At 38.5% G+C, this 11,837-nt stretch overlaps 1 protein-coding gene across 1 annotated transcript in view; it reads left to right on the forward strand.

The window, feature by feature from the left end:
• The window catches only part of LOC114535180 (von Willebrand factor D and EGF domain-containing protein-like), a 59,912-nt gene extending 48,835 nt beyond the window's left edge, over positions 1-11,077 (forward strand). The window contains exons 6-7 of the mRNA XM_028556560.1: positions 9,304-9,377; positions 11,019-11,077. Coding sequence (XP_028412361.1) covers positions 9,304-9,377; positions 11,019-11,049 — 105 coding nt within the window. The 3' untranslated portion in view covers positions 11,050-11,077. The remainder of the gene's footprint in view (positions 1-9,303; positions 9,378-11,018) is intronic.
• Positions 11,078-11,837: the final 760 nt, after the last annotated feature.

The following is an 11,837-nucleotide window of genomic DNA, read 5'->3' on the forward strand; positions in this document are numbered from 1 at the left end:
TTCGAAAATGCATTCATCAGCGCAATGAGGTCGCTTCATGGTCGAACTGGCTTGGGATCAAGTTTCGTCGGCAGAGATTTTAGCAAGTCCTCTCCATTGTTTGGAGTAATAATACAAGCTACAAGCCTACAAGCTTCAGAAGCTCTCTCAATGCAAACATTCTTCTCCTACTCTGATGCCGTCTCCCAGTTAATAATTTGATGGGTTAATGGAGTGGGGTTTTCTACACCTGCAGCAGCGGACAAACACGCCATGGCTTGATTGTACATAGTGATGACGTCCGATTGGGTACTATCGGTATCTTCTTCCTCCGTATCACTACTGTCGTCTTGCCCTCTCCAACATCCTGGAGTCCACATCGGATCCGTTTTGTCACTAATAGGCGTATTTAATTGATTGCTGTCATCTTCCCGAGCAACAACTCTGTGAGAACAATCAATACTAGCATCATACATTATCAATCAAAACGTTAATGCTGACTTTCATGTATTTTCATTTACTACAAATACAATAGTGAAAAAAATTTAAACTTACAGTTTCTCCACTTCAGAGGCTGCATGTTTCTTTTTAATTCCCTTATGGGTTTTGAGGCATTGAGTACATATGACTGAAATGTAACAAGTAAATAACGCATGCACAGCAGTATGCGGAGTTAGCTACGGCGGCGTTTCTTGTGGTAAAGTCTTGCTTGTCGACATTGTTAAGCCTGACGAACCGAATTCACCCTACCGCGTATATATGCGATTGCTGACGACCAAAGTAAGGTTCCCTCATTAGCAGTGATCTAGCGGACAAGCTAAGCGCTAGTGGTCCTAAAGAAAAATATTACATGTCAACCTGCAGCAGTCATAGGGAAATCAAGTTTGGGCGCAGAGTAGATGGAACGGAATATTGCGTAGTCCCATGTCCAAATCGATTGGAGGTAATAGATGGTGTCACCGGATGTAATGTGTTTAGCCACAGTTATTTGAATGTACATGGTTTGGAGACTAAATAAAAGTACAATACAACTCATTAACTATGTTATTGTCCACGTTTATGAAAAAATGGTTCCTTTTAGAAAAAAAATGGTTCCATTTTAGCCAAACGTACCAATGGCATTCGTCTTGCTAAGCTCATCAACCTTAACTTGAAAAATATGTTAATTATAAAATTGCTATTGGTTTATCTGTGCAAAATACAATAGACATATGATGCGAAAGGAACAATTTTTTGCATAAATGTTCCTCAACATAGTTAATGAGTTGTATTGTAGTATTATATGGGCTCCAAACCATGTATATTCTATTAACTGTGGTTTAACTCAACCCCTCTTGATAATGAAGTCAGCCTTTCAATCGAAGACCGAAAATTTCTTGACATCATGAAGAACCAGACACACAAAAACAGCACCGAACACTGGGAAATGCCCCTGTCATATCGCCAAGCAGAAGTTGCCCTGCCGAACACTCGCTCTCAAGCAATTCACCGTTTAAATGGCCTGCTAAAAGCATTAAGGCGAAAACCTCAAATGGAGAGACTACCTAGAATTCATGGAAAAGATGATGATTAAAGGACATGTGACGCTCGTCCGAAAAGAAGAAAAACAGGACAAATTGGTCATGTCTGGTACCTGCAACACTTTGGGGTCTACCACCCACGTGTCGTATTTGATGCGTCAGCCAAGTTTGATGGCGTATCATTGGACAAAGTTCTGTTGCCTGCTCAAGATCTTATAAACGGCCTTCTGTGTGTGCTGATTAGATTCCGAAGTGAAAGAGTGGGAGTAATGTGCGACATTGAGCTGATCTTTTATTCTTTCTATGTCAGTCAGGAGCATTGAGACTACCTAGGGTTCCTTGGTAGTGAGATAGCGATCCCAAGAAGCATCTGTTCGAATATCGCATGAACATCCATCTGTTTGGCAACGGACCGAGCCCAGCAGCGGCCACATTTGGATTGAGAAAAATCGCTATAGAGAATCAGGAGAAGCATGGCGAGAAGTTTAAGGACTTTGTGTACCGTAACTTTTACGTCGACGATGGCCTTGCATCCCTTTCTACCAACGAAGAAGCTGTCAAACTCATCACCACAAACCAAACCGTCCTAGCCACGTCGAATCTAAGCTTACACAAAGTCATTTTCAATTGCGTGAATTTCATGGAATCCTTTTCAACAGAAGACAGAGTGACCAGCATACGTAAATTTAATCTCCGTCGGGATCCTCTTTCTGCCCAGCGGTCGCTTGGAGTTTACTGGGATCTCGTCAATGATACGTTCACATTCCACGTTTCCCTTCCCAATAAACCGTTCACTCGCAGAGGAGTCTTCTCGGTGATTAAAAGCGTGTATGATCCTCTCGGAATGGCAGTACCGGCCATGTTGGAAGGAAGAAGCCTCTTCAACGGCTGATAGCCACAGACAAAGGAATGGGCAGAAAAACTCCTCTCGGATGGGACAACCCTCTCCCTAAAAAGATCAAGAACCGATGGCAATGTTGGAAAGATTCTTTTCAAGACCTGGAACACGTCTCCGTTCCTAGATGCTACCGTCCCAAAGAATTCGACACAACAGCAAGGGCAGAGCTACACGGTTTCTCAGACGCAAGCCAGGACGGTATCGGAGCAGCGGTCTACCTAAAATTATTGAATGGAAGGACAAAGTGTCTGTGTCGTTCGTCTATGGGAAGGAAAGATTGGCCCCGATGCACTCTGTCAGTATACCTCGTCTGGAGCTGTCTGGAGCTGTCTGGAGCTGTCTGGAGCTGTCTGGAGCTGTCTGGAGCTGTCTGGAGCTGTCTGGAGCTGTCTGGAGCTGTCTGGAGCTGTCTGGAGCAGTCTTAATAGTCGAAGCAGTACAGAAGGTGTTGATGAAGATTGACACTGAAATCGCTCAAGTCACCTATTACACAGATTTGAATTAAAGTTGTACTAGGCTACATTAGGAACGAGAGCAAGCGTTTTTACGTATACGTGGCAAGCAGAGTTCGCACCGATTGAGACCGATACTCTCAGTGCGAGTGATCCCGAAGTAGAGAAAGAAATCGTCAATATGACAACCAATGTCAACGCAGACGGGACTGGGAGCGAAAAGGTTTGGACGATTTTTAAGTCTCGCATCACTACAGCATGCGATTGCAACTCTCAACATCACAGTGAGAAAATTCAAGCGTCGAAGAAATCAAATCACTGGAGCCAAAGTAGGGTAAGACACACTACAACAACCTAGTACAGAAGTGTTGGCACGGGTGATGGCTATAATAGTTCGTGATTCGCAACGGCAGAAGTTCAATGGGGAGCTGCGACAATTGCAGTGGACAGCTGCAATTGCACATACGAGAAAATGCAAAGAAGTAATCACTGAAGAAATCGCAAAGGGGTACTCGTGGACGAGGAGTGTGACGTTCTCATTAATTTTTAGTTAAAGTATACTGATAGTTTTGACCGCTGACCCTTTTTGCAAAACGCGTACGTAAATGATACGTTTTTCTGGGTTTAGTATATCAGTAGAAGCACGAAGCTATTTGTCATATTTTTTTGACGTTTTTAAGTGCAGGCCGTTTATCGTAGTAATCAGAAGTAAGTAGTGTATTTTTGCGTAATTCTAATATCTTCTGGTACTTTATAGCATGTTTGTAAATGGTAATGGTTACTTTGTATTATTTTTAGTTTTTATCGTTTGTGTTTATGTGCATTTGATAAAGTATATCATTTGGAGACTAGAGTAGTTGTACAACTTAACGGTTAAGCTAGCCAACTTTACCGCCAGCAACCCTCTCGTGGTCGGTAGGGAACGCGACAGTTAGGTTCAAGTATAGGGGGTGTGTTGTCCGCAGTCCCATCCTGAAAACCTAACGAAAAATACCATAAATATATAGAAAATAAATCTTTGCTCGACTTATTTTTTTTCAACGAGCATCCAAAGCGCATATTTCGTCTCATTTGCAATCATTATACATTTAGCCAATCACAATGAAGAACTTGTATGTTTGGACATTTACATAACTGGATATAACGTCGCATACGTCCTCCGGTGCATGTCAAATACGGCTTCATGGCCGAAACAGGGCAAAGCGCGGTCCCTGTGACTCCGACAGTTAGTGTGTGACCTACGAGAAAGGGGTCCGTTTTGGATTCTTTAAGGTGAACAGTTATATAATTATGCTGGACTATTGCTGCACCTGGGGAAATGCGATATTGCCTGTTGTGAGGTGTATAGATTGCGAAAGTTGGTAACCGCACCTTCGCGCAACATGGACACGAGGCTTATTATGCAAAAATAATATTTTTTGTATTTTTGTAGTACAAAGCTATTCGCCGAGTTATATCTCGGTTTTCGCCTTTGTTTTTCGACACCTTTAAGCTTCGTTTCATCGTTGTTATCATAGTTTTCAGGCGAGGGAGTTTTGCCCTTCAATCCACCTTTCCGACGGTCAAACACATGTCAAAAACACGTGATCAAATTACAAAAATTCGGACAAACACATGGTCGGACATACTATAGTTTATATAGAGACGCAACAATAAAATGGTAAAAAGATGCGAATGGGGCACATGCAAATCTGATTCCAGATAACCAGAACGTTTGTTTAGAAAGACAGAAGGTATACACGTAACAGTCACCATTTTCCGTCGGAGAAAAAGCATAAGGAGCGAAGGGAAGCTTGGATACGGGCATGTTGTCGCGCTGAGCCGATGACGGCTTCGCAGGTTTGTAAGAAGGATAGTTACATATTATGTAGTTTGCATTTTATTGGAAAAACGGTTGAGCTGGAAAAAGAAGGTTATGCAAATTTATGACCCACTATTTAAAATAACATGCGCGATACTCGTCAAACGACTTGTAGGCGGCGAGACCCTGTTTTGTAAAATGGTTTATCAGGTAATTAAAAATATCATACAATCCAAAAGGAGGAGAATCACCAAAGTTATTTACCAAGTTGTACGAGAAAGTTAATGGATCAGCTATTTCCATATCATGAGTAATTAATTTATGGTTATCTTGAGAACTCTTTTTCTTCACAAAATTTGGATCGAATTGCAGCATCATCTTTTCAACAGCAGTTGCAATATTTAGGTTTTAAGGTGACGCTATAAACACCGCGCTCGCGAAGGTATGTTTTTAGCTCCTTCAATGTCATTTTGCTGACCATTTTCGAATCGCGAGCGTTAGACAACACTATTGTAAGGTAAGAAACGGCCGAAATCGTATTTCCTCTACATTTTGAGACATATAAAGAGCTTTAAAACGCAATGTGATCCTGACACTCCATATAAACTATAGCATGTCCGACAATGTGTTTTGTCCGAATTTTGGTAATTTGATCACTTTTTTTGACAACTGTTTGACTGGAAAGGTGGATTGAGACGTTTTTGTGGTGTTTTCATTAATCTTTTCAGCAGCTTTCTTCCGTGAAATATGGAAAAGGCCGACACAAACTCAAGGTAAAAATTTAGTTTTTTCCAAACTAGTTCGTCTAAGTTTTTAAAATGTATTTCATTTTTCTTCCTCTTATTTGTGCAAAATTTGGCGATATATATTTGCTGCAAAATTTATGTTTATGTGACAAAAATTATGGAAAAGTTACAGTCAGATTATATATAATATTCACATGCACCTGATGACTGAAATGGTTTCGTTAATTTAGATTTATTCACAAATATCAATGTATTTTTTATCTTTATACCACAGTAATACTGTAAAAATTGTTAAAAGTAACTGACTGAAATGTTTTTGTTTATTTCGTTTTAATAAAGTACAGACTTTATGCATGCCGACCTGAAGGCCGAATTTTATTTAAAAATCGAATTCGAATGCGTCTGACGTTCTCTATATTTTGTGTCAATACAAAACACTGTTTTTTCTATCTATTGCCATGCAAAAGAAAACGCCGCTGCTCGCATTGTGGCTACCTTTATAGTATAATATTGTGGGAAAAGAATATTAAATGGAAATTCAAAATAGAGAATGATATCATGTCTTCGTTATGAACATTTTACTATCCATGTCATGAATGTGTGCCAAGTTGAAGAGTTGTTTTGCTTTTGAGTCGGCATAACATCACATGTACTGTAGTCTATATAAACAGGGAAAATAAATAAAAAAACTCTGTTGCATATTTTATCTCTTATAGTTTCTGTCAACAGTTTTCTGCTAATTTTTTTCCTGAGCTGTAAATTTGGTGCTAAATTACAGCTTATCGATCGATAAAATTGGTATAAAAAATTTTAAATGAAAAATGTGAACATGGTGGTTGTTCGACTATGACTTTTCAATACTTTTATCAAAGATTTTACGCCAAAAATATATCGCCAAATTTTGCACAAATAAGAAGAAGAAAAATGAAAGAAATTTTCAAAACTTGAGACGAAATAGTTTAGAAAAAATGAATTTTTACCTGAGTCGGCCTTTTCCATATTTCCCAGACGAGAGCAGCCGAAAAGATTAATGAAAACACCACGATAACAACGTATAACAACGATAAAACTAAGCTTAAAGGTATCGAAAAATATGTAAACCAAAGGCGAAAACCGGGATATAAAATAGCGAATAGCTCCGTACTGCAAAAAAACATTATATGCATATTAATTTGCATAATAAGCCTCGTTTCCATGTTGCGCGAAGGCGCGGTTACTAAGTTTCGCAATTGGTCTATACTGGAGCTAAATTTCGAATTTGTGGTTGGCTCCCCCAAACTGAGAAAGCCAAAAAATGCCAGAGTCATAGCTGCCCAGATGCTAAATGAATGGTGATCGGTAAGCGAACTCGAATTTTATCCCCTTGCGATCGCTTTGTACCCAATAGTACTAGTCTTAACCGCACCATTTTTTGTAAACTCAGTGTAAGACAGTGGCGAACATGGAAGTGGCAGACGACGGTTAAATATGTTATAATCGATGTACACTTGATAGTTCTGGCCAAATATGCAATGTATGCTGTCAAAAGGAAGACAATGTTCGACTTTTGTCGCCTAAAATAATTTAAAAAAACTTTTAACCTTAATTACCGAGTTTTCAAAACACTCACCCGATTGAATTTGTCTCACGTATTCTGCGGGAACATTGTAGAATCCATGGCTGTATGCCACTTAATTGACGTGACGTCGCGGTAAGAACAGCCGAGTTAGTTACAAAATACGCGGATACGGATTGCTCAGGAGCATCATCAACGATAACCTCATCTACGCTGTTGTGGACCGGACTTCTGCATGGATGCCACAGCAGCTTTAGCGGCTGTTGTCGCGATCCGATCAGCCGATTTGTCGAGGATGGCCTGAGTTTGCGCTAAATGCGCATCATTGAAAGCGTTGAGGAGGATTATCTGAGGCATCTCTGACTCTAAAGAGCTCGAGGAAGCGTGCCGATGTTGTCGGTGAAGCAGCATGTTTTGGTCTTTGGAAATTAACTTACTTCGATAAACGCTGCTTCTTCAGGATTGTTTGCGGGTGTAGTGCAGTTGTCAATATTATATCGGTAGTAGAGGAAGACAGAAAAGGGTAGGTGGTGTTAACCGCTTTCCCATCGCTATACCTCAAAGTTGTTGGCAAAAATTTCGTTTCCAGGAGAAGATGGTCTTGGTTAGGAGAATGATATCCACCACAAGTACAAGCGTGTTAACTAATACCAATTTGTATAATATGCAATGAATATGCTTTCTTGAAAAGTTCAGGGCTATTTGTTAAAGAGTTATTAAGAATTGCATTTCCTCTGGTTGGAAAGTCGACCAGAGGCAGCATGCTGGTCATTGCAGATAGCTGATTAACGTTTAGTAATTATGTCTCCACCAAATAAACCAAGTTATGTGGGGAGATTTGTCGCGGGTTGCGAGTCGCGGGTTTTTTTCGCGGGTGGCGGGTTTTTGTCGCGGGTATATTTCGCGTGTCGTGGGTTTTTAAGCGATTTTTTTGTGCACATGATTTTTTTGTTCACGTGTATAGTGATTTTTTGACAATTTGTACTTTGCCCTCTGAATCTGTTATAGTTTTATGAATTCACATTTCAAGATTTTCAAAGCGTTATTTCATCTTTATTTCTAGTATTTGTATTTCGATAGCTGTTTCAGTAATGTTAAGAAAACACATACCACATATAATTTGCGGTTACAGTTTTTGTTTTTTATATTTAAAACCTTTAATATGCATTGCCTTGTGATTTGCAAAATATAATGCAGCACTGATCGAGTTTTTGTTCGGTTTTGACAACGTTCTTTCGCGTTCGTTTGCTTTTATCTAGGTGCGTTTCTGATACGACGAATATGCAAAATTACAATAATATCATAACACTTTTAATGCTAATAAACTCAGACACGAAACCGAGCTTTTTGCGACTATGCATTAATCTATTAGTACTAAAGAGGCTAAATTAAATGAGCTATACTAGTATAGGCAAATACTTTTTGCTACTAAGTTGTTAAATATAACAAACATTTAGGATAATGAAGTAGATTTCTATATTTAGTGTGGATTCTCCGATAGATATACTACCGGATGCAAAAAACTGTGCCCGACGAGCTCTTAACCTTCACTTTATTGACTTTATCAAACACCAAAAATAAAAGAATTTAATTAATAAATTTTGAAAACTATAAATTCTGTAAGCCATTTTAGAATTTTAAAACGTCTACAACTCCTTTTAAGGATAAACTACTCGTGAACCACCAAATAGCATTATAGCAGCTAAATCACGGCAAATCGATTAAAAAAACCAACGTATCTACAGGCGAAGAAAGGCGTAAAGAATCCAAACAAAGACGTAATCCAAACTAACTAGAAAGGTTTTCACACATTTTAGCCGTACGTTGCTTTGGTTTTGTCGTTTTGTATACATTTTTCACAGCGGACAGGATGCAAAATTCCGGCGGGCTGTGAAACGCTTCTCAGCCAATCAGATTGCTTCATTTACACAGTTAAAAAATAATATGCGATTACTTAATGGTTTCCGTGTTTGGATGGCCTGATCCAAACACGCGGGAATGTTGCGAGAGTTAAAAAAAGCGCGCGAAAAAACGACAAGGCCTGAATTTAAATTTAAATTCTTCAAAACTTTAAATTTCCGTGTTTGGATGACCTGATCCAAACACGGCCTTCGACCAATCAGAACACCCGTTATATACATGTTATTTTATATTGACTTTTACTCATGCGTTCACTTCGACATCGAAAGACAACGCTCATAAGTACCTGGTATATATGAGCTTTATATGTCGTTTTGCAAAGATATAACTGACAACTAAAATCACACATTGCAGTTTAACTTCAAAAGGGCTTATGAAAGTGTAAGTTTGAAGGTTTCTGGCTCTAACTGAAAGCTTTTACTTTCATTTCAGGTAACAATGGCCTCAAGAAAGACAAAGCTTTGTAAATCTTTAACGGATCCTAATATTGAAACATTTGACGGAAGGTATTATTTTTTGTTCCTTTTTATCAAATAAGAGCTATATTAAAATAGATGGCAGTGACATATTGCAATAGTAGCTATAATTTATTTAGTTTAGGTAGAAACCAGGGACGGTGAGCGCGTGAGCGTTGATAAAAATTTCCACGTAAACGGCGTGGAACATTCTTTTACGATTACATCTAGAAACTGATGGGCTCCGTTGAACAACTTCGAGCTTTTATTCGAGATCTCAATACATTTAATTCACATCTACAGTTTACTATGGAGATTGGTGCCAAAAGTTCTCCTCGCATCCTAAATCCCAAATATTAGGGATTGCGAGAGTTCACAAGATATTTAGGGAGGTTGGAAATATGACGCGGAATGAAGCACGTATGAGTGAGCGCAAGGCCGTGTATAGATCTTGTTGTTTTATTAGTAAATTCAATCCCAGAGAACTTGATATTGGTAATTGGTGATATTAATAATTCATAAGCGGAGAGGTATATCATTAGCAACTTTGTGATTTATTCTAGAGATATTCGGGTTTTTATATATTTTGATGTCTCTACTTTTGAATCGTAATAGTTTTAGTAACAGATCGTCCGTTGCTATAGCGACATACGTGTACAAAATGCACTACAAAATGGCCAATTGCTTCGGATAGTTGGAAAAGAAGCACGGTGACCCCCAATTTTTTTTCGTCCATCATTTCACTTGGAAGAAAAACTAACAATTGGCAAAATATAAAAAAAATTTTTGAAAAATGTAAAAATGACATTTTTTTCGATAATTTTTTTTTGCCATTATAGAATTTTTTGATATTTTGCTAATTGTTAGTTTTTCTTCCCAGTAAAATAATGCACGAAAAATAATGCAGTAAAATAATGCACGATTCAAAAGTAGAGACATCAAAATATTTAAAAACCCCAATATCTCTGGAATAAATCATAAAAATGCGTTGTTTGAACGTGTCAAAGTGATGAACGATGGAATTTTTGAAAACTGTATCGAGCCACCTTAAAAGGTTTCGTACAAACGGTCTACAACTAGTAAAAATGCAGTGGAAGGTTTTTTCGCATATGCGGCTGAGAGATGTGATTGTTGTAAAAACTGTCTGATCCAAAGTGTGTCTTTTCGTTCTACGGCCACTAGTCGTATAATATTTGTAAGGTTTTACGTGTACTTCGAAGAATGTTGTTTATCTTGCTCACTGTGTTGTTGTTATTTGCAAGGGGTTGGCTCCACACCCAATTTTAAATCCAGATTGGCGAATTACATAATTATTAAGTATGGAAAAAGACATGCAGCATAGCGCAATCACTTCATTAGGAAATTTAAATATACGCGATGACGACGACGCTAAATAACACACAAAGGGGAGTGGCACTACTTATACATCGTCGCGTTATCGCTGCTAGCTAATTTGTTAATAAACAAGTCAATGTGGACAACGTACAATGAAAAATGCTGATATAAAATATCGCGCAAATTTTGAATAATAAACAGCGGAGTTAACATGTAGTCCAGGGAAACCCGAGAGCTCGCTACTTTGTGTTTTGGCTTAGGTAACTTTTCTGCAGAAGAATTTTGTGTTTTACATGATGAATGCTAAATAAATCCTGCAATCCAGATTTTTTATATCAAGAGTATGTGCCTTTTAAGCTTGACGATATGGATGAATGTGAATGCTTAGCAGAATTTCGATTTGAAAAAGAGCATATTCGACTTCCAGCTGAAGCGTTGAGAATCCCGGCTTATTTCATTACGCAGCAAAGAAGTGGAATGGCTTAGACGAGTGGCTTAGAAGGGTTGTGTATGTTGTTAAAGAGAGTGGCATACCCATGTCGTTACAGGGACATAATCTCTCGATTTTCTCACCCAGTTCAGTATTGAGTATGTATGAACACAAGTCAGGTCATAAACTATCTTAAAAAACTCGTGACCATCGAATCAAACAGTCGAAGCATACTATGCTCCATCCTCAAGCACTTGAACTGCACGCTCAAGAAATTCATAATAAAGGTGCTCCATTACCAAATTGCTTTGGTTTCGTAGATGGAACCGTGACGTTTACAATGGACACAAACGTGTCCATGCTTTAAAATTCAAGTCAGTTGTAATTGCATGGTCACATGGGCTTATTGCCAACATGCATGTATGTATGGGCCAGTAAGTAAGAGTATAATTATATTTGTCTGAATTAAAATGCTATTGCATTACTGATTTACCCACATTTTTTCACATTTATACGCAAGGAAGAATGGATTCAGGAATGTTAGCAGAATCAATTGGAATGAAACCTTTGGCATAATAGACGACTTTTGATTTCGGCAACAAAATGGGAATTTCCGAAAAGAGCATACTCTAAATTAAGTAAAATCACCAAGTTTCGCTGCCAAATATTGTAAAGGACGGAAAATATAGCCATGCGAAGTTGGCTATTTTGTATACTTTTTTACTACAGCCAGAAGCGTAAACTAA

This window comes from Dendronephthya gigantea, unplaced genomic scaffold, assembly GCF_004324835.1.
Source record: "Dendronephthya gigantea isolate DGI-Jeju-01 unplaced genomic scaffold, DenGig_1.0 000112F, whole genome shotgun sequence".
NCBI lineage: Eukaryota > Metazoa > Cnidaria > Anthozoa > Malacalcyonacea > Nephtheidae > Dendronephthya > Dendronephthya gigantea.